General features: G+C 43.2%; 1 protein-coding gene across 1 annotated transcript in view; it reads left to right on the plus strand.

Annotated features, from left to right (window-relative positions):
- Positions 1-27,341, plus strand: part of LOC139547737 (leucine-rich repeat and fibronectin type III domain-containing protein 1-like protein) — a 142,528-nt gene that overhangs the window by 85,919 nt on the left and 29,268 nt on the right. Inside the window, exon 2 of the mRNA XM_071356768.1 lies at positions 3,075-3,274. Coding sequence (XP_071212869.1) covers positions 3,210-3,274 — 65 coding nt within the window. The 5' untranslated portion in view covers positions 3,075-3,209. The remainder of the gene's footprint in view (positions 1-3,074; positions 3,275-27,341) is intronic.

A 27,341-nucleotide genomic window follows, 5' to 3' on the forward strand; every position in this document is an offset into this window, starting at 1 on the left:
TTTTTATCACACAGACATTCTCACTCCTTGTTTTCTCCTGAGTTTGCTATTTTTTTGGGGGGGGGATATGGGGTTGGCTTGCGCAAGGCAAGACTAAATTCAAAGACTGACAGTTGCAAGCTGAGAAAGTGCTTAAGTGAAGCTCTCTCTCTCTCTCTCTCTCTCTCTCTCTCTCTCTCTCTCTCTCTCTCTCTCTCTTTCTCTCCCTTGAACTCAAACGGGCTGAGCATCTTGGGGATTGTCAATTGTCCATCCAAGACTAATAACGTTTGGATTGCCTTGAAGTCAGCATATGTTGTTTTTTCCCCCAGGGAGAGGAAGAGAAGAAGGAGGAGGAGGGAATGGAGACTGGATCTTAGCCTCCTCTACATTTCTGTGGAGAATGCTGTTTGGTTTAGATACAATCTCAAACATTCTTGTTTACCTCATTGTGTTTACCTTGTGGTTGGAATACACTAGTCGGACTGACTATTGTGTGTACAGTGATTATTGCTTAGCTAGGATGTTGAGGGGAGCCAACGGGAAAGCATTTCCATGTGGCTGCAGTTTGCAGTGAGCCAATCGATCTGCATCCGCATCGACCGTTTTGTTTCTGCATTATGTCTTGCCCCTTGAAGCCTTCAAACCAGAAAACACAGCTTCACAATGGAGTGGCTGTTAAGGAGCACTGTCCATAACATAGTCATTCATTGCTTTAGCACAGCATTCAAGCTTTTTTTAGTTGCCTACTAGGCCCAACGTACATCTAGTACCTGTAATTCAATATCTTCAGAAGAACCATGTGTCATACTGACAGTAAAAGGAGACATGGACATGTTGAAGTGTTATAGCTTGTGACAAATCCCTTCGTTGAACAAATAACAGCTGCATCGTCTACAAGAAACACTTCAGTGCCAGTGACAACATGACAACCTGTCTTCGTTGCTGACTGGAGTGACTGCACACTGTATATTGGTTGGTTAGGGAGGAAAGGTTGAAGGTTGCAGCCATTTCTGGATCTTTTGCCTTCCTCTACCCTCCTCTCTGTTCTCCAGACGTAAGGTTGGCTTCTTGCCTGCTCCTGCCGGGATTGCTGGACATCAGATGACCATAACCACGACACACGTTGAGTTCAGAGACAATCAGGGCCACGTCGTCAAGTAAATCAGGTGTCACTCCTTTGCAACCCCAGTGTCATGACTAAACCTGCTGCCATGACAATCTGAGCCCCGAAGGTCCATTTTAACTAGACAATTCAGTTGACTCCATCCAAATGCCTTAGTTGAGGAGAGGTCTGACACCGCGTGTGACCGCTGACCACCGACCGCAACCGGTGGCATCATCATGAGCAGACTTGCTGAACTGATAAATGATGCTCTTTAGCTGCCTCAGACACGTCTAAGATGAGGAACACAGCAACGGTTCCACAGTGGGGTGACCAACCATTAAAGGGAACCCCAGGTGATGAATCGTGCGCAAATAGTGATGGCTGAGTCCAAGCTCTGCAAATTTTGTTTGATTTCCACATTTGCGATATGGCCTTTGAGCCGACCTTGAAACCCCTTTGCCCTAAATGTCAGATGTGAAAAGATTTTTAAAAGAAGGAAGAGGGGAAGACTCTACAAGCGATAAGCCTGAGCGACCATTCTACTAAGATGTGCTTCGACCTTTCCAGCTATTAACAATGTCAATGGATTGTAAAGCACCAGAGTGGTAGGCTCGAATGCCGTCTGCTGTACTGCGAGATAGGAGAGCTGTGCAGGGCTGATGTTGATAGTGCGATGGAGCTATTACATGAACTGTAGAAAAAAAAACACAGCGGTACTGTCTCATGCTTGCCATACCTGATCTGCTAGTGCAGCCAGACTCTGTCTGCTCTGGCTGCCAGATGGAGCTGATTGGAGACAGTGCAGGGAGGCTGTTATTATAGTGGAAAGTTTTCATTTGATGTCCTGTCTTTGTGACACGGCTAAGGGGCCAAACCTCAGGGTATGTCAGTGAGAGAGAGGGAGTGTTTTGTGTGTGTGTGTGTGTGTGTGTTTTACGTTTGTGTGTTCCTCGTCATGTTTCAATTCGATTCTCTGGCATCGTGTCTGATGCTGTCTCTGATTAAGGGGGATAACATAACTCACGAGTGTGACTAATGTACAACTCAGTAGATGCCTGTAGGGATACACGTATGGCTAAACGAATACAAATCCAGTTGGTAGAGCAGGAAATCCTTCAATATTCATCAACGAATAGGTTTAATCAAGTGTTGCTTTGTTTGTTATGTATTAACAACATATTCATGTTCATTTGTCTGATTAGACAAACACTCCAAATGTTTTAGTTTCCCACGGAGGGAAATTCATTCAAGGTGCAAAGGTTCTAATGCTGTAGGGATCAGTTCAGTTATCCAGTTCAGGTTTCATGCAGCGTAGCTCAGTGTGCATAGTGTGTAAACTGTAGGGTTTGCATGGCAGTTATAAAACACGCTAATAGATACAGGCATGACTGAGCCCTCCTGAAGTCTGGTTGAAATGTATATTCAAGCCCTGAAGGGCCACAAGAAAAATGATGACGCAACGATGAGCTGCCAGGAGATTTCAAATGAGCGCTTGATCTCACAGGCTTTCTAAAATGCAACCATTACCCAAATCCCCTGTAGCAGTCCAAATGTCCCCCCTCCCCCCCCAAAAAAAGCTCACACAATCCTCTGTGTGTGAAAATGGCTCTATCCACACCTTTCATGTCATTGTCTCTTGTGAATATACACAGTTAGCTATCACAGTAAAATCATTTAAATCCGTTGGGATTTTTCATTTAAAATCAACAGAAATTGTTTATCATTTATCTCCCACACTGCTCAAGGCCACCACATACTGATGAATGAAAAGCAATCTTCAGATTTCGGAATCTTCTCCTATACTCAACTCTGGTGGGAAATTAGCTATTTTTACAAGTTCTTGTGTTTTTCTGTCTCTTCTTAGACGTAATCCCTCGTCTGTCGTTGTCAAGTTAATTACCTTTATATGTAAATGTATCTGTAAAAGTGACAGTTTGTGTGTGTTTTTCTTTTCCTCATCTGTGTTTTTTTCCCTTGTCACTCACAGGCAGATTGGCAGGTGGCCCGAGCTGAGCCAATGACAGGCGGCCAGGAGTCTTAACGGCGGGCAGACTTGAGTCCAGCCAACGTAGGCTGTCCACATAGAGCAGAGTGGAGGCTACCCACACACACTCACACACGGATGAGAGCCCAGGCCGCCGGCTCGTGGACAACGCCAAGTGGTGGCTTCCCCTCCACGTCTTTAAGGTACGCTGAATATCATGGCCTTGGTGGAGTTCATTTTTTTGACCCTCAGGGACAGAATATCACATGGCTGTTTTCCGATACCTTCCCTAGAATACTAGATACTTAGAAATCATGGCCAAAACATTTCTTCATTCTAAGTGGTATGATAGTATGCTAGTTTGGATATTGGAACATGCTGTAGCTGATTTCAAAACAGTCTGTGGGAGACTTTGACCCCATGTCGAACAGCAGCTGCAGACTAACTTAGGAAATGTTGATGAAATAATGACTTGCTCCACCCTGATGTCCCCTAATTGAATGTGTAAACATGATATGGGCTCCCGAGTGGCACAGCTTGTCGAAGGCACTGCATCTCAGTGCTAGAGGCGTCACTACAGACACCCTGGTTCGAATCCAGGCTGTATCACAACCGGCCGTGATTGTGCGGCGCACAATTGGCCCAGCGTGGTCCGGGTCAGGGTTTGGCCGGGGTATGCCGTCATTGTAAATAAGAATTTGTTCTCAACTGACTTTCCTAGTTAAATAAAGGGTAAACAAAAATACAAAATGAAAATAAATACCTCAGACGGTTCTACCTGGAACCAACAAGGGTTTTACCTGGAACCAAAAAGTGTTCTCCTATGGGGACAGCCGAAGAACCCTTTTCAAACCCTTTTTTCTAACGGTGTAGCTTGATGTGGAAACCTCAAGGATACATAAAAAAAATATGAATTGCATTTAAATGGTTTCATATCTATACATTATCACCACTGTCTGTGCCAAATGAACAAATCAATGAATTAACCAATGAATGAATGCTGTTGTCAATTCCATTGCACTACTGCATGTTGACTTCCAGCGGTCTGTCCTTGCTCCCCAGATTGTGTATCCTACACACTAACACTTGGGGAAAGTGGAAAAAAATCACATGAGAAAAGGTTCAAGAACAGTGTCTCTTTGTAGAGCCTGAAATCGAATGACTCTGGGTGGGGACTTTATGTTCAGATTCCATGCTGTCACTCTATCTCTGCCATCTAACGTGACTCTAATCAATGTGAAGTGGGTGAGAGGAGCCTCTCTAAGGAGACGCCAGGAACTCTCCCAGGGAGGGAAGCAGCCATGTAACCCCCTCATCTACAGCCTTTCTGTCCCAACCATCCCTATAACCGGCCCGGCACTCACCAGCTGAGGTGAAGCTGCCCTTGGCATGCCCAGGGAGACTGGGATATGGGGGGTAAGGTTGGGAGTGCTCTCAGACACAGGCCCATAAAACATTTCGATATCAGTCTTATTCTCTAGACCATACTGTATACTCCAGTGACATTAATCACTACTCAAGAGGAATTAAGGCACTATTGCTACCTAATATGAGGGATACATACTCTAATTAGGAGTTCTAGTTCTGGTGCATGTGAAAAATTATCTTCCAAATAAGCACCCACTTGTCACTGGCATGCTCCCCTAGACATAACTTCATCCTGCTAATGAGGGTGTTTACCTGGCAGTGTGTACAGTATAATATGAGAAGCTGTATCCAGAATGTGCATTAACCATCAATTACCGGGTGCCTTAATGCATACACATCATGTAACAAGCAGCTAATAGCAAGTTTTATTATTATTTTATTTAACCTTTATTTAACTAGGCAAGTCAGTTAAGAACAAATTCTTATTTACAATGACGGCCTACCCTGGCCAAACCCTAACCCGGACAACGTTGGGCCAGTTGTGCGCCGCCCTACGGGACTCCCAATCACGGCTGGTTGTGATACAGCCTGGAATCGAACCCGGGTCTGTAGTGACACCTCTAGCACTGAGATGCAGTGCCTTAGACCGCTGCGCCACTTGGTAGCCCAATGTCTGTGCCTTATGGTTCCACCCGGAACCAAAAGGGTTCTATCTTGAACCAAATAGGGTTCTTCAAAGGGATCTAAATAGCACCTTTTTTACGTGTAAGCAATCTTATATGCCTGCATTACCAATATGCCCTAATGATAGATGTGAACCAGTGAACCTGTTGTGACTGTCACTGCAGTATTTACTGATTTACTGTGTGTGTGTGTGTGTGTGTGTGTGTGTGTGTGTGTGTGTGTGTGTGTGTGTGTGTGTGTGTGTGTGTGTGTGTGTGTGTGTGTGTGTGTGTGTGTGTGTGTGTGTGTGTGTGTGTGTGTGTGTGTGTGTGTGTGTGTGTGTGTGTGTGGTACAGTCAGAGCTATTTTCCTGATAAACTCAGCAATCAGAAGGTGTTTTTATACATAGATCAATTCATTACCTAAACAACTACTGTCATTATTGAATCGTGAGCTATGTCCATATACTTTCCTGATTTAAAATGTGCTCACAATCATCTTTAAACACTCAAAAACATAGGCACAGACATTTACCATGAATTTCAATGGATAAATAGAAAATACAATCTCTGGACTCTATTTGATTAATGCATTCATTCTCTAGTGGCCACTGCTACCTACATATCAAAGAAATCTATTAAAGGTTAAGAGCCATGAAATGTGTGAGCAGCAGGGTGGAATGATCATATTAAGGAATTATTTAGTCTAAGGGCAAAGTAAATAGCAAGTGTTTTCTGCCTCCACTGTGATAAAACAAAGAAGCACAGCAACAACAACAAAAAATGCATGGACATTGTTTAATCTATATGCTTACAGGCAAATCCTGTAAGGCTAGGTGAAAGAACATAGAAAGTAGTATTTGTGAGGAGTTCTGAATAATATGACCATCTATATTCAATATTTGGCACATCCCCTGAATCGAAGATGACACCGGATGTCCCTTCGGTCGACTGGGCAGCTGGCTGGCAAGGACGTGGTGTGAGGGCATGGTGGCAGACCAAGAGTACCACCGGGCAGGCGGGTCAGAAGGGCACCCCAGAGGTGCCAGCTGCAGCCAACCAGCCGGCCAGCAAGAGCCAGCAGAGTTCTCAGAGGGACTCCCTGCACAGTGGCCCAACGGTAATTAGGTGTTAGACACTCAGAGATAATCCCTGACAAATGTGTCCGGCTGGAATCATAATGAAGCCCAATGCACATCTCTTTTCTCCTCCACTGCCACACCAGCTGCTGTATATGGAAATGGGATGGTTGGGATGGTATGAAACCCCCCTAATTTGCCATTAATTATCACTGTCCTTGAATTTCTATTCATTTATGCATAAAAGGGAAACAAGGTGTAAATGGAAGAGGCAGAATTATTTCTGAATGTGGATATAAAACAGTGGATATAAATGAAGTGTAATTTGTGACTGACACTCTGACAAGGCCTCTGAAGATGGCCACCGACCTCAACCAACCGCTGACCAAACGTCCAGACCAGGCACTCATAAATCCATCTGGGTGGTTCTTGAGGTTTTTTGTTCAGTTAGTCTAACCACATTGTTTGGTAAACTAATATAAACCTGCATGTGTCAGGAGGGCTCTATTCCAAGAGCCTTCATTTCACTAAAATGGATTGTTCAAATTTTATCTTGGAACTGACAGCTGCTCCATGATGCCCACACACCACTGGAGAAGAAGTGTTTTGGTTTCACTGCGCAGCCACACAAGTTTATTGGACAATGTTTTTCTCATCCGTCTCCGATAATGGACTCACTCTGTTGGTTCATATTCACGCCTGAGTAATGTCTGGGGCCCCATCAGTGCTCATTGCAGTCTGGGGAGTGCTAAGGGGAAAAGGACCGGATGTAAAAGTGACCGCTGGGAAACAAGGCTGGCTATTAAAGAGAACACAAGAAGCGGAGTGGGACCAGTAGCCATTAGCCAATGTCCATGCAGCATTAAAAGCGGTAGTGTTATAACGTGTGTTGAGGATCATCATGAACATGAAAATGTTTGATTACACCCTCTGTCCCCATCACATACAGTATGGATTCCATTCGGCTAGGTGAATTATATGGAAAAAAGGGGGTATCCCTCATGGCTTGCATAGGGTTGGTAATCTATTTAGTGTGAAGAATAAATTAAGTTTGCAACGGAATTTTCCCACCCAGAAGCGAACATGGAATCTCAATAAAGACAGGAATATATATGCATGTGTTATGGTGTGGGGGTATTATGCAGTGATATTTTTATGGGCAGAGGTAGAAATAAGTGTGAGGCTATTGAGAGTTTCAATTGGATGGTGACGGTCTAATGGTGATGGTAAGAGGATATGTTATTGCAGAACAGAACTGTTATGTGCTCGTAATCTGGACTCAGATGACATATACATGTGAATACACGTCAATGCATCAGTATATCAATTTGTCTGTGAATTATCTTTGGCTTGAAAGAAGGAAGACTTTTATTTAGAAAAGGCCGATGTAACAAAACCCTTTCAGTAGTCAAGCTTTTATGATTTGAACAACTTCCCACTACACATTGTACTATTTTATAGTATTTCCTCTGTCTGGGATATGTTCAATCTCTGGTTCTTTTGCCCCATTTCATTTGGGAGGATTTAGGGGTACTTGCTAAACCCGGTTACCATTGGGTTGAATTGTTTTTTGTTTTGTTGCAATCATGAGCCTTTGTTATAAAAATATGTGTAATACCTTTGTTCCTAAATGATTTGGTAAAGAAGCCCATGCTGAATTTCTCTGCCCCCCCCCCCCCACCCCCCCACCCACACTGTTTTTGCATGAATGTTTCTTCAGAGACAAGATGAGCGTCTTTGAAGGCTTTTCATGTATTGTCAGCCCATTTGATTTTTGAGATACAGAGGGATTGTTTGTGTGTAAGTGTGTAAGTGTGTGTGTGTGTGTCTGCGTGTGTAAGTGTGCATGTGTTTTAAAAGGAGCCCATTTGAAAAACCTTCCCTCCCCCTTCTATTTATCTCTTCCTATGTCAGTACCTCTACTAAACCTGCATCCTTTATTACGGTTTACCTTCCCTACTCCATTCAAATCTTTACTTCGTTTTTGTGCAACTCACTGGACCCCTCGCACTTTCATTTGCCCTCTGTATTTGTGAATAGAAACGATAAATGAAAGCGACGGTCATATTTTTACCATAAGCATAAGACTGAATTTGTGAATGTCAATTGGAAGAATTAGCAGTGACACACAAAATCTTTACCATTTGAAGTAGGTGTGATTTGTAGTAATTATAAAAAAACGAGCTAATTAATCACATTTGCGTTAGCAATTTTTGGGCCGACAGTGTGTCAGCCTCAGGTAGGCTACACCCACCCACACACTCTAACACGCACTGTCGCAGTCACTCACACACACTGTCACACACTGTCACACACACACAAACACACGTGCCTGTACACCCCCCCCCCCCCCACACTCTCCTTGTACCCACTCATGTGCTGCTCAGATAGGTCCTATGCGTCTTTGTCATCAGCCCTGCTCTAGCTGGGCGTATACAGTCTCAGGCTCCCAGACGTCGGTGCCATCTGTTGAGCTTGATTGCCCTGCTGGTGGGGGCATCCTCTGTCTTCCATCTTCCACATGCCAGGCCTGTGAGCCTGGGAGCTCTAAGAGGACCCCCTCCTCTCCCTCTATCCTCTCTCTCCATCTTCCTCCTGTGACGTGTCAGTGTCACGGCAGACCGTAACGAGGTGTCAAAGCTCTAAGCTCGCCATGCCAACCACGTCCCTCACAGCCAGCGCTTCTGTCGGCTCACCCTCTCTCTCTCTCACCCTCCCTCTCTCTGTTTCTCTCCCTTTCTCGCACTCTGTCCACTACCCCTCCTCTCTCTCTCTCGCTCTCTCATGTGCCACTCCCTGTTTCTAGCGTTTTGTGATTATTAGAGTAGCTGACATATATGCCTCGTTTGTGTTTTGTTTTCGTGGACAGGATGTTCTTTTCATGTCCTCAATAGGTTTGTGGTTATTTTACTTCTGTAGCTTTTGTTCTGCGTGAAAGTCCCTGTATTCTCGACCACATAAACGGCACCAGGCTTTATGGTAAAACCTTTTACGCAACGCAAGAATGGAAAGCCACCATGTCAGGTTTTCTCAGAACTCAACAGAAGGTATTTGTGATAATGGAGCTAGGAAGAAGTGCTTGGTTATGAAAGAATAAAACAGGAAGACCAAACATTTCCCCCATCAGGGAGACAACGAGACCGCAGAGTTGTGGACAGGAGATGAAAAGCCCAAGCCCTTTCTGAACAGAGAGAAATGAAAGAAACGAAGAGAATGAAGAGAAAACAGAGTGCTCCGGGTAGAAATGGAGAAAGAGAAACAAAAACATAGCAAACCTCTCCCCAGTCAGGTGAAAGAGAGACAGAGATTCACTGTTTTATTTTCCTTTGGCATGAGTCACTCAGGTATGGAGAAGAATTCAAAGTATTTGAAATAGTCTTTGTTTTGTTTCTATGAGCATTGATGGAATTTTAAATCAAAAGTAAGTTGCTGAGTGCTCTTTTATAGATACCGATGTGGGATTTCTGAGTGCCTAGCAATGAAGCTGCCCAAACTCCAACATCTGCCTTTTTTATGTATTGTTTCATAATAACTTCACACATACAGTAGTACTTTTTTTATGAAGCTAGTAGGCCACATGCCACACCCACACAGACAATATGGTGTTGATTGAAAACATGGTGACTCCGTAGCAAGCATTTGGAATCGAAAAACAGGGTGCAAATGTCAACATTTTTGAGGAACAAATGCATCTCTAAAAAATAAATCTTTCCAACATTTCAAATGATTTGAATAATACTAAAACTTTTTTTTTTTTTAGGGGTGGATCAGCTTAATATTGCGGAAAGAATGTTGCTTCCAATGTAATTGTCTGCATCATTTCCAATCCCCCATATTTTTTGGGGTAAATATATATATCCATACACGCATGCATACATATACACATATATACATACACATACCTATATAGACATACATACTTTTTTAAAGAATATACCTTTATTATTATTCCCCGCAACCCTACCACCGCTCCCCCAATTGGAGTAAACTAATAAACACTTCTGCTTTTACCTTCAATTTATACATCTTATACCTATTTTACAGACACAGTCTACTTTACAATAGTTCTCTCTTGTTTGTTCTTAGTCCTTCCTCTATTTCTGTTGTCCATCCAATTTTATTTCCACTTGTAACTGTGCTATTTCACAAAAGCTCCGCACCTATACACATTTCACAGATCATACACATTTCACACATTTCACAATAATACTAAAACTCTTATCTGCTTATAGCCTTGAATTGCTGCTCGCAGCTCTACTTTCTCTGTTTGCCAGTATCAGTGTGGCGGCCTTGTCCATTGTGCAGCAGTTACCACTATTAATGCAGTCCATTTGTTTATCTCTCTGAACCAGTATGTTCCTGACGACAACATTTGGAATGCTTGCAGAAATTTGCACATTAATAAAAGTAAATTCTTCTTTAACCTCTAAAAGTCTAAGCGGTTGGAGTGAGGGGTGCTCTACTAAGCTAACATATGGAACTGTTTTAAGATGGTTATGTCATGGATCATTTAGCTATTTCATCTAGAATTTTAGAGCCCATTTAGGTACATCAAAAAAATATTTACAATTTATTTGATAAAATATTGAATTTGGCCTTTACTGCTACAGCCCATAGAAACTTATTGAGAAAGACGTAAAAAAAAGAAACATAAGGAATAAGGTTTTGAAGTGTCGGTCCTATATCTAGAAGGCACAAAACTATCTCCACACAGTACTTCCATTCATTGGTATGGGTTACCTTCGAGTCCCATGACACTTGTACGGGGATGTAGTGCAAAAGGGAGAACACCATCGTGTTCGTGAGAGTAGCATCTTTTCATAGAGTGGTCATATCTGGCCTGACAAACAACGCTGTGGGACTGCCACTTTCCACCACAGATGCGGAAGGGCGACATAGGCTGATGCAGCGGATTCAGACAGACCATACAAAAAAAACACATGTCACTTAAACTCGCTTAAACCAACAGATGGGGATTTTTGTATTATGTTCATAAGATTGACGCAGGAGTGTGTCGTTAGACTCTTAAGGATTCTTTAAGCCCACATTTTGTAGCGCGTGATGATTGCTGAATGGAAAATGTCCTTGTAAATTCATTATCACAAGAGTCATTACGATTCATTAAGTCTTAAGTAAGGACACCGAGTCTTAGTTGACATGTCAATATGCATAGTTATGTTATTGGGCATACCCTAAGACCTACATGTCGAGAATACAGGGACTTTAACGCAGCACAGAAGCTACAGAAGTAAAATAACCACAAACCTGGAACCAGTGGCATAACCATCACATTTCTGTGCACATATTCCATCACATTTAACTTTATCTTATACATATTTCTGTTTGGCCCTAGCAACATCACCAGAGAGAGTTAGCCACCCAGGACATCTATTACTTTTCACTCTCTTTCACTTGTTCTTTTCTCTTTTCAAACGGATTCTAAGGCAATCTGTGAGTGAGGCTTTCACAGCAGCCGGGCCCATCTGTTTAAACACTCTGTGAAGCAGGCTAGGATTAGTCCCCCATTCCCGACCGTGTCCCCACTGAGGCAGGGCTGCTCAGACAGACACTGTACATGTCACCATCAAGCCAACATCCCTCTTCTCTTCTCTTCTCGTGCTGTGTCACAACAATGTCAGTCTAACCATCATGACCATCCCTCAGGCAATGTTATATAAAACTTGAAACTCTACAACACCATTGTGTTCCAACAACGTCCCCCTGAGCTTTCCCTCTAGCTATCTCAAGCTATCTCACTTAGGCAGAGTGTGTTTCCTTCCACCCAACTCCTGAACTCTGTGTGTGTGTGTGTGTGTGTGTGTGTGTGTGTGTGTGTGTGTGTGTGTGTGTGTGTGTGTGTGTGTGTGTGTGTGTGTGTGTGTGTGTGTGTGTGTGTGTGTGTGTGTGTGTGTGTGTGTGTGTGTGTGTGTGTGTGTGCGTGTGTCTGTGTGTATCCATGCATACGTGTGTCAGTGAGGTCTAGCCCCTTTCACAGTCTGTTTAAGTCAAAATACATCGCATGCCTCCCTCTCAAACGCCTAAGTTTCAAATAATAATGTCCAATCATGTTGTTATACAATACACATTCAATTCATAATTGTTATATAATTACCGTTTTGTCTCCAAGCAGATGGCTCTATTCACTGTAGATTATACTATATTGCTCAGAGTGGGTTTTTTCTTTTACTATAAATATCCAAAACTGTTGAGGGCCTGCTTAAGGCTAGCCGAACAAAGTTAGTCAACTAATAGCCTACATCTGCAGAATGTTGGGTAATGGTGATTATAATCAGTCGATAAGAAGGGGCTCTCCTCTAGTCTATAATTTCTCCATTTAAAGCCTCACTTTCAGCCATGAAAAAGGGATGTGTGCTATGGACAAGCTTCAGCATCGAAGAAAAAGCTATCAATTTTCGGACTAAAAATGGAGTCATACGCGCTGTAGAAACTCCACTGAAAGAGTTGTTTCCTCTGCTCTCTTGTAAAATACATGAACCACTTTCCAAAGATCACAGAGCCAAGATGAACACTAAGAGAGAATTGATCCAGCTCAATTCTGGCATTTTTCACAGACACGCTCAGGGAAACACCTGCACAAGCAGGAATTGGATTAGGTGATAAGAGGAAGATGTTTTTGGCATCTGCTGGCAGTTGGCATAATATTGGTAGATTTCTCCCAATGCGCTAATACCTTTCACAGTTCCACAGTACCCCCTGGCCAGTAACAACCTTTGAGTCTCTCTCACTCTCTTTCTCCTCTCTCACTTCATCTGTCTCACTGTCTCATGCTCTCTCTCGCGCTCTTTCTCTCTCTCTTTATCTCCATAGGGACAGTCTGGAGGGATTTATTTTGGGTCTTGGTAGATTCAACCTTCAGAACCTTCTGACTGGATGGAGGAAAAGGTGTGTGAAGTGTTGGGAGATGAGCGTGTTACCTTGTGTGCTACTTTGCCCCCTAGAGCCACCATAGTCTGGCCAAATGTGCTGCTCATTGGAGATCACTAAAGGATCTCCAATCTGAGCCTCAACAAAGACCATTGTTCTACTTTGAGCAAAATAAACTTTTTTTATTCAATTCCATTGTCCTCCTAGTGTTGCTGAATCTCCACTCTCCTTCAGTTTGCGCCTTAATTCATGCACTTTGGTTGGAAAGCGAGGTAGCAGCAGTGATCACTTCCCTAAAGACTATTGATCAGCCCATGTGTTGCATCGCCCACGACTCTCAAGCGCTCAGTAGACTTTTAGCCACACTGAGGAGTAGGGAGTGTGGGATTTTTATTCTTTGTTTGAAGTGATTTCTTTCATGATTACTTTGATTGATTAGATGTTGAGCAAAATGTTTAATCAATATGTACTGAACAAAAATATACATGTTTCATGAGCTTAAATAAAAAATCCCAGAAATGTTCCATACGCACAAAAAGCTTATTTCTCTCAAATTTTGTGCAAAAATCTTTTGCATCCCTGTTAGTGAGCATTTCTCAATTGCCAAGTAAATCCATCCACCTGACAGGTGTGGCATATCAATAAGCTGATTAAGATGCATGATCATTACACAGGTGCAAAAAAAAAAGAAAAGGCCTCTCTAAAATATGCAGTTTTGTCACACAACACAATGTCACAGATGTCTAAAGTTTTGAGGGATCATGCAATTGGCATGCTGACTGCAGGAATGTCCACCAGAGATGTTGTCAGAGAATTTAATGTTAATTTCTCTACCATAAGCCGCCTCCAACGTTGTTTTAGAGAATTTGGCAGTAAGTCCAACCGGCCTCACAACTGCAGACCACTTGTAACCATGCCAGCCCAGGACCTCCACATCCGGCTTCTTCACCTGCGGAAACATCTGAGACCAGCCACCCGGACAGCTGATGAAACTGAGGAGTATTTCTGCCTGTAATAAAGTTATTTTATGAGGAAAAACTCATTCTGATTGGCTGCGCCTGGCTCCCCAGTGGCTGGGTCTGGCTTCCAAGTGGGTGGGCCTATGCCCTTCTAGGCCAGCCCATAGATTAGGGCCTAATTTATTTATTTAAATTGACTGATTTTCTTATATGAACTGTAACTCAGTAAAATTGTGGAAATTGTTTATATTTGTTGTTCAGTATAGATTAATCATTAGAAATCACAACTCTTTAGCCGTTAAGTTGTTGGGTTTTGGTATAGAACACAGATTTATCATATGGTGGAGTTTACCATTTTAATCTACAATCCAGTTGAATATAAAGTATGTTCATCTAGTGCACATATACAAGTGCACATATACAGATGTAACACATAACTATGCCTAGGCAGTCAGTTTTAAACCTACTGTTTCCACCATCTAAGTTTGTAGTTTGATCAAAATGACATGGATGGAGGATAGCTAGACTCCCGAGCATTCTGTCTCTCACAACATTGTAGCCCACTTTGTGAAGAATAGTATCTCCCGATGATTTACAACCTCAGACGAACTTGGCAAATCGATACAGATTCATCTTCCACCAACAGGTCCAGAAATCACAGGGTTTTGACACAGCCACTGGCTGCCACTGGCTGTGTCAAAATCATGTCGAATCACGCAAACCCTTGATTGATGCTCGAAATGGCTCTTTTGAAGTGAGCAGTGACAGCGACCACTATATATTTTTCTTCCCTGGTACCTGTTCTTGCCCGCTTCAAAGGGAGTAAACATCAATGTGTGGAGTACTGGAACAATGTGAAACAGAATGCTATTAAATCAAATGGACTGACATTCTTGTCTTGAGGACGGAGGAGTTACATATAATGATCTCCTGTTGCCAGTCAATCTCTCCTTCGGTCTGAAATTGAGGCAGGGTCATTCCGTGGTTGAATGTCATTATAACCACATTGACACCGAGCTGGCGGAGAAAATATAGTCCTCATTTGGAAAAAATGGTAGCAGCGTTGATATTTTCCCATGTGAATTGTTTGTTGTGTAAGGAGACAAAATTTGTCATTGTTTGACAATTCAAATGCAATGGGTGAACTAGATTATTGTCTTTGTATAGATTTTTAGCTCTTGAGTACGGTGGCTCTGAGTCTTCAGGGTGTAAGTCCCGCAGGAATCAGGGGCCAAATCATTCAACTGGGATATTGGCTGGCTTGACTGAATTCTTTTGAGGAATTTAAGTAACCTTAATTGAATAAGTACTTAAGAAGCCAGCTACCCTTGAGGAACTTAACGGGCCGTCACTGCTCGCTGACAACGATATGCCTAATGTCTGCTCTTCAGCGTGAATGTCCTGTCATAGCTGTGAATGAAAAATAGAATGAGACATTAGTGATCCAATCAGTGCTATCACAAAGGAGAGATTACCAAGAGGAAATGTTTAATGTCTCACAGCATATAGTGAGAGAACTGCCATATCGGACACAATAGAAAAACTAAAAACTGCAAGAGAACTCACCTGTCACTGAGTGCATCACACCAATTGTTTTTGTCAGCTAAGGGCCAGTTGGACAATTAGTGAGTTATTGGAAGGCTTTTGATTTGAATTTCCCTCAACCATTTATTAAAAATGTTAAGTGTATATTGGATCAAATTAAAGGTTCCACGCAGGTTGCTTTTTGCCTTTGGGAAATCAAATTATTTCGAGTGTTTAGACGTTACAAAACAATCATTTTTTTTGATTAAGTCAAAGAGATGAGCAGACAGTAGCTTTGGATGAAGAGAGCCGTCAAGGGATGTTTCCTTGCTTTCTGAAGCCCAACATGAGACGTTTTAGACTGGCTTATAGGCAGAAAGATCATCCCTTCTGCCTGGCACTACCAGGGAAACCATAGGGGACAAGGAATCAGCACAGTCCATCTGCCACTACAGCCGTCCTGCCAAGACAACATGACACTCCAGCGCTCTCAGAGTTTTGGGTATGGGGTGTGTGTGTGTGTGAGTGCGTGTGTATGTGCGGTCGTGTTTCATTGCATATAATATCTACACATATAATCATGCAAGTACTCAATGCTGGCAACCTTTGCTTTGACTGTACCTTCTGGCGGACTATTTCCACGTCGATGTGCTCATCTCCCATATTGACAACAACAACAAAGGCAACATGGGAATAGGTCGCCTCCCCCACCTTCCTTTCTCCTCCCCTCCCCTCTCCTCCCTTACTGGTCCTGGGGTTGGCAGGGTTTAGGGCTCTTGCTGGGTGGCTGTAGTGTTTGGAGGGAGTGTGGATGAGGTACTCTTCAGATTGACAGCCGGTGGGTGAGCAGGGGCCGGGCCACTCTCCAGGAGAGGCCAGTATTATCTCAGTCGATCAGGCTAGATTTTCCCTTCATTGATCCACCCAGTGCTCTGCCACGGTGAAGTCTTAATGAGCAGTTTACAAAGACATTTGGTAAGTGGATGGGTGGGAGAGTGTCATTGTATCAAATTGCATCATAGCAGGGGTTTGCGTTATGATATTTGAATCATAAAAAAATTGGAAAGATAAACATTGACGTTAACCATGGTCAGCAATGAAACGTGAAATCGTATCTCTCAGGTTTAGCTCTGTGGCAAATCTGAGGGCTATAGACATGGATGAAGATGCAAGAGGAGAGTAAAGGCAAGAAAGACAGGGGAGAGTGAAGCAAGACGCAAGAAGAGAGAAAGAAGAGGAAAGTCTGTGAGAGACAAGTTGACTTATGGGAGATAAATTCAGAGAGCTGAAACCACTTATGCAATTATTCTCCTAACAGACAGAGAGAGAGAGAGAGAGAGAGAGAGAGAGAGAGAGAGAGATGAGATTTCTGGAGCATGTTCGAGCTTTGATCTGGGAGTTGGGAGATTTCCGCTGGGCTGAGAGGCGGGCAGTGGCCCGCGGTACAGGCCCTCTGTGTCGACGTCCTCTCACTGTGTGACTGTTTTTGCAAAGCCTCTTCGCCTCCTTCCCTCCGCCGTCTTATCACCCCTCACCACTCCACTGCTGCGCTACTGTTGTTGTCATTAGTGACACTATTTTCAGACTTGGGGTGGTGCCATGTGCATATTATCTCCACGTCGAGGAGACATGGAGGGTTTTAATATAATCATTACAATCACACAGACAGAGACAGGGATGAGTCACTAGCCCAGCATCTGTCCAGGCAGAAGCTGTTCTGTGGATCCCAGGGAGATTTCTATGATGCTCTGTGCTATCTAATGGGCCACCTGCAAGGTTATGTAACATGCCATTGGTGGTTGAATGTGTGTGTGTTAAACAATACGATGGAAAAACAATGACATGGTACATCAAGTAGGCTATGAAAGCAGGTGAGGCGCCAAAGAAGATGCTCATCACTCAGGGTCAACAACTCTGTATTCATGACTGGTTAAGCTTGATGTTGTTGTCAAAAACAACAGCAGTTTTTGTGTTTATTTTATTGTATTATTTATCTCTGTTTACATCATCTGTGCTGTTGGTAGGAGTTCCTGGCTGTGCTTCAGGAACACTGACAGAGCTCCAGTATGTCATTATTACAGCACAGTGTTCCCAGCCTGCCCAGATTCCATCATGGCTGTCCCGACAGGGGCACAGATCCTTGTAATTACAGCCTTGTACCCTCCTCCTCCCCCGTTCCTCCTCTATGGCACATCGCCTAATTTTAGGCCAGCATACCAGCCCAAACCCCCTGCCAACTTCCAAGTCACACGCAGAGACGTTACTGTGCAAATCAGAGAGAGAACTTTATTGAGATATGCGGAATGTGCTCTTTGGGGAGCCCAGAAGATCAAAAAATGTCACGTCTCATTTCCATAATTCAATTAATATCTTCTCTTATATTGTCCCCTCATTATTGGCATGACCATTCGAGGCAAAGCGTAGTTACACCATGGGGGATTTCCACCACAAGATGAATGTGTGAACATTGTTCTGGCACGAAGAGATCTGCCTGCCACTGAAGCAGCCTATCTGCTATGTATTTTATAATTAGCCTGGAGTGATAATTGACATCATCTGTCCAGAGAAGCGTGTCCAGGCTAGTCTGCTTCCCTTGTTCTATCTCACTAAAGTGTTCTCTATGGGCCCTGTCCCAGACATATTGAAGTCTGGATTTACTGCTGCATTTTTTCTGTGATTTGTAGTCCAGCTATCTACAGTGCATTCGGAAAGTATTCAGACTCCTTGACTTTTTTACACATTTTGTTACGTTACAGCTTTATTCTAAAATGGTTTATATATTTGTCTCTCATCAATCTGCACACAATACCCATAAAGACAAAGCAAAGACAGGTTTTTAGATTTTTTTTGCACATTTATTAAAAATAAAAAAACAGAAATACCTTATTTACGTAAGTATTCAGACCCTGTGCTATGAGACTCGAAATTGAGTTCCTGGTGTATCCTGTTTCCATTGATGATCCTTGAGATGTTTCTACAACTTGATTGGAGCCCCCTTGTGGTAAATTCAATTGACTGGACATGATTTGTATAGGCACACACCTGTCTATATAAGTCCCACAGTTGACAGTGCATGTCAGAGCAAAAACCAAGCCATGAGGTCGAAGGCATTGTCCGTAGTGCTCTGAGACAGGATTGTGTCAAGGCACAGATCTGGGGAAGGGTACCAAAAAATGTATGCAGCATTGACGGTCCCCAAGAACACAGTGGCCTCCATCATTCTTAAATGGAAAAACTACGGAACCACCAAGACTCTCCCTAGAGCTGGCTGCCCGGCCAAACTGAGCAATCAGGAGAGAAGGACCTTTCTCAGGGAGGTGACCAAGAACCCGATGGTCACTCTGACAGAGCTCCAGAGTTCCTCTGTGGAGATGGGGGAACATTCCAGAAGGACAACCATCTCTGGAGCACTCCACCAATCAAGCCTTTACGGTAGAGTGGCCAGACGGAAGCCACTCCTCAGTAAAAGGCAAATGACACCACACATGGAGTTTGCCAAAAGGCACCTAAAGGACTCAGATAAGATTCTCTGGTCTGATGAAACCAAGATTGAACTCTTTGGCCTGAATGCCAAGCGTCACGTCTGGAGGAAACCTAGCACCATCCTTACGGTGAAGCATGGTGGTGGCAGCATCATGCTGTGGGGATGTTTTTCAGCGGCAGGGACAGGGAGATTAGTCAGGATCGAGGTAAAGATGAACGGAGCAAAGGACAGAGTGCTCCTTGATGAAATCCTACTCCGGAGCACTCAGGAGCTCAGACTGGGTGAAGGTTCATCTTCCAACAGGACAACGACCCTAAGCACACAGCCAAGACAACACAGGAGTAGCTTCGGGACAAGTCTCTGAATGTTCTTGAGTGGCCCAGCCAGAGCCCAGACTTGAACCTGATCGAACATCTCTGGAGAGACTTGAAAATAGCTATGCAGCGATGCTCCCCGTCCAACCTGACAGAGCTTGAGAGGATCTGCAGAGAAGAATGTGAGAAACTCCCAAAATACAAGTGTGCCAAGCTTGTAGCGTCATACCCAAGTAGACGTCATACCCAAGTAATGTCTCCCGGGTGGCGCAGTGGTCTAGGGCAGAGTCTCTGGGTTCACGCCCAGGCTCTGTCGCAGCCGGCCGCAACCGGGAGGTCCGTGGGGCGACGCACAATTGGCATAGCGTCGTCCGGGTTAGGGAGGGTTTGGCCGGTAGGGATATCCTTGTCTCAGTATGTAAAATGTAATAAAATGTATGCACTCTACTGTAAGTCGCTCTGGATAAGAGCGTCTGCTAAATGACTAAAATGTAAATGTAAAATGTAGACTTGAGGCTGTAATCGCTGCCAAAGGTGCTTCAACTAAGTACTGAGTAAAGGGTCTGAATACTTATGTAATGTTATATTTCAGTTTTTTATTTTGAATACATTTGCGCAAATTTCTAAAAACCTGTTTTTGCATTTTCATTATGGGGTATTGTGTGTAGATTGATGAGGGGAAAAAACGTACATTTAATCAATATAATAATAACATGTAATGTAACATAATGTGGAAAAAGTGAAGGGGTCCGAATACTTTCTGAATGCACTGTTCTTATAAAAAGTTATTCATGAAAGACAGTAAGAAGTTAGAAACTACTTACCATACATGTTACAAAGAATATCCGTCTGAGAGTCTATCATATAACATTTTTAACAAGTTTTAATTACCATGGTTACTTTTTTTATTATTGTTTGAGGCGATCAATAACATACTATAAATGATGCCATCGTTTTGTAATTGAAATAAAAGCACTCATTTTAGTTGAGTGAAAGTTTTTTTATATTCCGCCCTCGGAAATGTTTGTGTGACTTACCCAAATGTTCATTATTTCCGGCAACGTCGCGCTGATTTAAAACAGACAACTAGATAGGATTTGTCTCAATTTCTTCTTCCCCCTCCTTTCATTGTCATAATCTCTCGGAGCCTACTCAATGTGTCTGTGCTTTCTGGAGCTGTCACCATGCCTTGGGCAGACACATGTATAATTTCCAACATTCAATTAAGTCCTGAAATTTTAGATAAGTCTCTGCCCCTAAACCCCATAAATGAATAGGAATGGCAGGAGGCGGACAGGCTGTATAGGGCCAGTCATCGGACAGAGGACTGATTATCCCTGCTCTCTCGCTCTCCATCGAACCGACCAGTTACTAGCTATAATTCTGCAGGAAGGCGAACATTATAGGCCGCTCCTCTATCTCCATTCGATAAATATTGAGCCATCTCCTTATGAAGGTGTCAACATGACATGCTTAACAAGCCTGTCATGACTTTGATTGCTTACAGACAGGGGGAAAAACAAGCCAGTGTATCTCATTGACAGGCGTGTAGTTTATGGTCCGGTGCTGGGCTGGCTGCCTCCGATGCTCATTGCATACAGGCCAGACATCCTCATACTGAATACAAAATGAACAAGTCAAAGTGACTGTCAGGACTCGTCAAGGGCATGTAGCTTGTAAAAGTATCCGAGTCAATTGACAATATAAAAAGGTTACAGTGGACACCTACAGACCAGAAGGTGAGAATAGACGGGACATGAGCTTATACGCTACATGTTTAGAAATTGACTGCAGTGCTTGTGAAATATAATAGATGGTCTTAAAATATGAATAATGGTTTTCATCAGACCTATTATTTCACTGGCAAATGATCATCTTTATGTAGACGTAGTAGAATGTTTAATAAAGGGCTCTATACTGTAGAGAGGCCTCTTCAAGGCCTTGCAAAGAATGACGCCCCTATCATAAGGAAACTTTATGAAAGCTCAGTTTCAAACATCCGATAAAGTAGAGGGGAGATAAGTATAAGCTTGGAATTAAATAAATAACTAGCTATAGGGTAGTAGCATATTCACCCAAGGTTGTCTGTCGCTCATGTACTTTTTATAATACCGGGTAATTTGGAAGAATGAAGCTGGCTAATTCATTTAATGAGATGGTTCCCGGGAAAGAGGACAAAAGCCAAAGGACAATGACACACCACTTGGCCACGGCACGACTAAGTCTGCCTGAATGTAATGACATGATGGGAGCTGCCCGGCAGCAATGTTAAAGAGAAGCTGAGAGTTTCACACGTTGGATGGCACTCTGGGTCATCTGGGTCTGTCTCTCTGGCACAACCTCCCTGTCCCTGGAGAAGGCAGTACTGCACAGCCATGCACTTACAATATTACTCTGGAAGGCTAATCAAATCAGCCTTTTGCTGGGCAAGCCATTTTGAATGGGTCTAAAAAATATTTTATTACCATTTTCTCGCCACATTTTGGGGGGTTATATTGGAAGTCATCTGTGCTCAGCTAAATGGACTGGAGATGGAATTGAAATTGCAGACATCGGAAGGTCTGGAGGTTTTGAACTGGGCATTTTCAACAAAAAAGTCCTCTTGTTAGCCGTTGAAAACTTTTTAGTGAGTCAGCAAAAAACTGTTAGGAGTCCCAAAATGGATTCAAGGCATCACAGGGCTGGGTAATTACCAGCTGCCTGAGGGCTTGCACAACACACACACAACACCTGTCTAGCCAGAAAAGGTTTGCTGCAGGATAGACCTCTACCCTTGACACTGCACTGTACTGCTTTGTGCAGTATGTTCATCAGCTAGCTATCTTTAGCCGACCGTATGTCTGACAACACTGTATAAGACATACAGTGCCCTTAAAAAGTATTCACACCCCTTGACTACATTTTGTTGCTTTACAGCCTGGATTAAAACAAATAATTACATTGAGATGTTTTGTCACTGGCCTACACACAATAACCCATAAAGTCAAAGTGGAAGGATGTTTTTTAATTTTTTTTTACAAATTAATTAAAAATATAAAGCTGAAATGTCTGGAGTTAATAATTCTTCAACCCCTTTGTTATGGCATAAGTTCAGGAGTACAAATGTGCTTAACAAGTCACATAATAAGTTGCATGGACTCTGTGTGCAATAATAGTGTTTAACATGATTTTTGAATGACTACCTTATCTCTGTAGCCCACACATACAATTATCTGTAAGGTCCCTCACTCTAGCAGTGAATTTCAAACACAGATTCAACCACAAAGACAAGGGAGATTTTCCAATTCCTCACAAAGAAGGGCACCTATTGGCAGATGGGTTAAAAAAAGGAGACATTGAATATCCCTTTGAGCACGGTGAAGTTATTAATTACGCTTTGTATCAATACTCCCAGTACCTACAAAAATACAGGCGTCCTTTCTAACTCAGTTGCCGGAGAGGAAGGAAATCTCTCAGGGATTTCACCATGACGTCAATGGTGACTTTAAAACAGTTAGAGTTTAGTGGCTGTGATAGGAGAAAACTGAGGATGTCCTGAATACAAAGTGTTATGTTTGGGCAAATCCAATTCAACACATTACTGAGTACCACTCTCCATATTTTCAAGCATAGTGGTGGCTGCATCATGTTATGGGTATACTTCTAATCGTTAAGAACTGGGGAGTTTTTGGGGATAAAAAATAAATGTTACCGCGCTAAGCACAGGCAAACAAATTTAGGAAAACCTGTTTCAGTCTGCTTTTCACCAGACACTGGGAGATTAATTCACCTTTTAGCAGGACAATAACCAAAAACACGAGGCCAAATCTACACTGGAGTTGCTTACCAAGAAGACAGTGAATGTTTCTGAGTGGCTGAGTTATAGTTTTTACTTAAATCTGCTTGAAAAACTATGACCAGGCATGAAATGGTTATCTAGCAATGATCAACAACCAATTTGACAGAATTTTGAATATAATAATGGGCAAATGTTGCACATTCCAGGTGTGAAAAGCTCTTAGAGACTTATCCAGAAAGACTCACAGCCGTAATCACTGCCAAAGGTGATTCTAAAATGTATTGACTAACACTTTGAATATTTTTTCTAATTTGTTGACAATTAAATCCATTGTAATCCTACTTTGTAACACAACAAATGTGGAAAAAGTTCAGGGGTGTGAATACTTTCTGAAGGCACTGTATCGCTGTGATTGCCAAATGAATCAGATTCAGCAAGACAAGCTGTGTCTCCTTCAGTATGTTTGAAGTCTACGTGACTGGCTGTAGAATGCTCTCATATACATGAAGTTGAAATTCAGGGATGGGCCTTTGCATAACAAATGAGCTATTAAGGTCCCACTCTTTTCTGTTTTCCCATCAATCAAAGATAGACCGTTGTCTAAGGAGTATGTTAATACAGGATCCAAGTTTGGAATGCAGCCCATGTAGTGTATCATACCTGATTGGGACATACAGTATGTGTTCTGAACGTGTGCGTGAGTGCGGGGAAAGCGAAACAAGGCGTTGTACCTGGCTGTGTGGCACCTGTCAGCAATGTGGGCCTCCTGCAGCAGCACCAGCCTGCCTCGCCAAGGTCAAAGCCTCCGCGTCATGCTGTTGTTTTTTCCGCATCCATATGTTCCTCTACCTACACGCTGTCATGTCTCGAGAAACACGCCCAGTGGAAATTTTTACTACCGCTAACACTTCTACACATCCTCCGGATGTAGTGCACCGTACTTTACACACAGTAGCAACTGTACTACTGGGGAATTTTCCCACCTGCAAGCCGCTCTGTGCTTTATAGCTGCCAAGCTTCTCCCTGGGTGGCGGATGATAAATAGAAGTAATTCTCTGAGAATCTACGGCAAATATGGAGGGCCACTTCTGGTGCATAATGCGTTAGGGAGATCCCTGCCGCTGCCTTGCCTGCCGGGGAGAAACCCCTGTGGCATCGACTCTTCACTTATCCCAGATGAGGTCCTAGTGTACTAGGAAAAGATTTGCCGATCTCAAGTGTCTCCATCACTATTGTGGTTCTATCATCTCCATGATCCAGCATCAAAGGAGCGTAAAGAGTCTCTCTAGTACTGTCCAGGGGCTCTGTAGAGAGGCACTCACCAAACATTTGCCAGGAAGGCCACATACTGTATACCTCGGACACATGCTCTGAGGACTGCATGGGGAAATTGTGTGGAGAATCAGTGTGTGGTCATGAATGCATAATTAATGTGTGAAGAAGCCTAACTAGCTGGAATTATGTGAGAAAAGGAACCTGCGATGAACTGAACATTGGCATGATGAAGTTGCTTCACTTTGCGTAACATCCTGCAGTATAAACATGTTATGTACAATACATTCTGGAATAATTTTTGTGCAACGTGTAGTCACTGGAAAGAGAATCCACAGAGCATTGCTACTGTAAAAATGTAACTGTTATTACAAAATACCACCAATGTTCAATGGTTGCTAACTTTTGTTTATTGAGAATATGAGAAAGAGACTAATTTGATCATGTAGCTACAGCTATGGAGTGATAATGGCAGCTAACATGTCAGTGGGCTGATAATCCTCTGCTCATCCGCTTAGAGATGTTTTAATCCGTTCACCAGTCATGGAACCCACTGGGCTGAAGTACAAGTACATACACACAGTACATGCTGTATCTCCAACATGCTGGCATTCAGTCTCGTGGCTGATATTCACGTCATGCTGGCATTCAGTCTCGTGGCTGATATTCACGTCATGCTGGCATTGACGGTCCTTTGTTCGATTGCAAGCCTTCAAACAATACAATTGGAATTTTAGAGAACTTTTTTACAACACAATTTGTCGGCTGAATGCTTCATACAAAACTCTCAAAAATCAACCCCTGCTATGAGGTATTCTCAATAGAGGAGAAGTTTGTTCATTTTTCTTGATGATGATAACTTCCCTACGTGGGTCGCATTCCTGTTGTTTCATTGTCATTTGTACATATCAATCCGCTACCATGGGTAAGCATGGCGCATGAGACCATTTCATTAAGGAGCACAGAGCAGAAGGTGTCCCTGCTGGAATGCTGGTTGTTCTTGTTTACACTTTGACGCCCAGTAGTGGGCATATCCAAATCATTGTGCTATCCTATCCTCCCCCGCACAATATCATAGAACGGCTGGGAAAATAATGACGCTTATAGTCTGAAGGCTGCCGAAGGTTGGCCGATATCCTACATTTTTCCATCTACGAGAGCCTCTTGAGCTTTACTTTGAGTCTAAGCACACACCTCTTCAAAGAAAGGTGAGATTCCTATGGTGTGTGTGTGTGTGTGTGTGTGTGTGTGTGTGTGTGTGTGTGTGTGTGTGTGTGTGTGTGTGTGTGTGTGTGTGTGTGTGTGTGTGTGTGTGTGTGTGTGTGTGTGTGTGTGTGTGTGTGTAGTGTTTGTTTTCATAAGCTAGAGTGTTGGTTCGGCTGAGTGTGTGGGTGGAGATGTAATGCTCTCCCTGGCGTTGAGCAGTGTGGGGAGGCAGACACAAATTGACTGGGCTCTGAGTCACCTCAGTCTATTATCAGTAAGACTAGAAAGCTCAGCAGACTGCAATGGAGCAGGTCCAGGACCAGCTTAACCAGCCCTGCTTCTAACCCAAACCTTCCAGAGCACACATCTCGAACTGGTCCAGAAATAAAACTTGCCCACTCTAATCGCCTGTGTACCTAAACCTCAATCTCGTAAGCAAACAGTAAAGTATAACTACCCGATTATTCTGTTCTTGTCATACTTTCTCCAAATGTTCTGCATAAATTACGTTTCATATAGTTGAAAAGAAGTGATCCTACAAGAAAAGACTGAGACTGAGACTTTTTCTTCAATTTAGGACGGGAATAGAAAGGGATGTGTAATGTCTTCCAAGGCAGAGCGAGGGAGACAGGTAGGGAGACGGAGGGGGTGTGAGATGGCAGCTCCCTCGCTTCCGTCTCAGCTGTGACTTTTTGAGCTGAGCTTCTCGAGTCTGATTGACTCCAAGGCTAGCCACACATTAGCATTACCGTCTATACGAACCACAGCGCAGCAGTAGCCTTTGAAGGTAGTACAGGATGTCAACATGTAGCAGCTGTCCTCTTCCTGGCTGAGGGGCGCTCGTCCGTAAGTTCACTGCCAAAACTGCTGAGCAAAAACCTCTGCACCATGATGAAAATAATGCTGACAGTAGACTCTCGCTGTTGCCTCTTAAGAGGTGATATTTCCAGCTGCCCCGGTTTCACATCCTAACTTATTTTCTGTCAGGCAGCAGGCTAGGCCATACCCCGCGGATTTAGAAGATGTGCACTCAGAAAATGGGACAAACCTCACACCATAACAAAAGCACTTAAACCCTTGTAGCATTCATCACAAACAGCATGTCACTGTCAGACAAAGTCAAAAGTTAAGTAGGGTGAGGTTTGGCTAGTGCTTGGATAGGAGACACCTTTGGGAATGTGTCTCAGTGGGCCAGTATGGGAGATTCCTATGGAAGATCCAAAGCCTCATTGCAGTTGTACAGACACAGTGCTGGAAGGGCATCATAGCTGGGACGGATGTGCCTTCAAAACCAATGTCCTGATATATTCTGGGGTCATAAAGATCCCATGGCACTTCTTTAGTGAGCCAGGGTGTCCACCCAGCTGTCATGGCCACATTCCCAGAGTATTAATCCAATCCCCTTCCTGTTGACTTCCATAACTGATGATTGGTGAGTGTTCCGGCAAAGACTGCCTGCCAACCTGTACAGAATATGCTCACACTGCTACAGAATGATGATGCATGAGATGAAATACAGCTCAATGCAATGTTGTGTAGTTCAAGATTTGAGGATTGATTTTTACCAATGCGTTATTATCTTACCACCATTATATAGTGTCATAATTGGTAGCAGTAATCATAGCCCAGTAGAGATAGACGTGCAACTCTGTTATTTCATGCCAGGCGGGTGTCGACTACAACCCCGGCTGCCTTTGTCCTGGAGGCAGAGCCTCGTCTCCATGAGCACATCAGGTCTC

Source organism: Salvelinus alpinus, chromosome 21 (genome assembly GCF_045679555.1).
Source record: "Salvelinus alpinus chromosome 21, SLU_Salpinus.1, whole genome shotgun sequence".
In the NCBI taxonomy this organism is placed as follows: domain Eukaryota; kingdom Metazoa; phylum Chordata; class Actinopteri; order Salmoniformes; family Salmonidae; genus Salvelinus; species Salvelinus alpinus.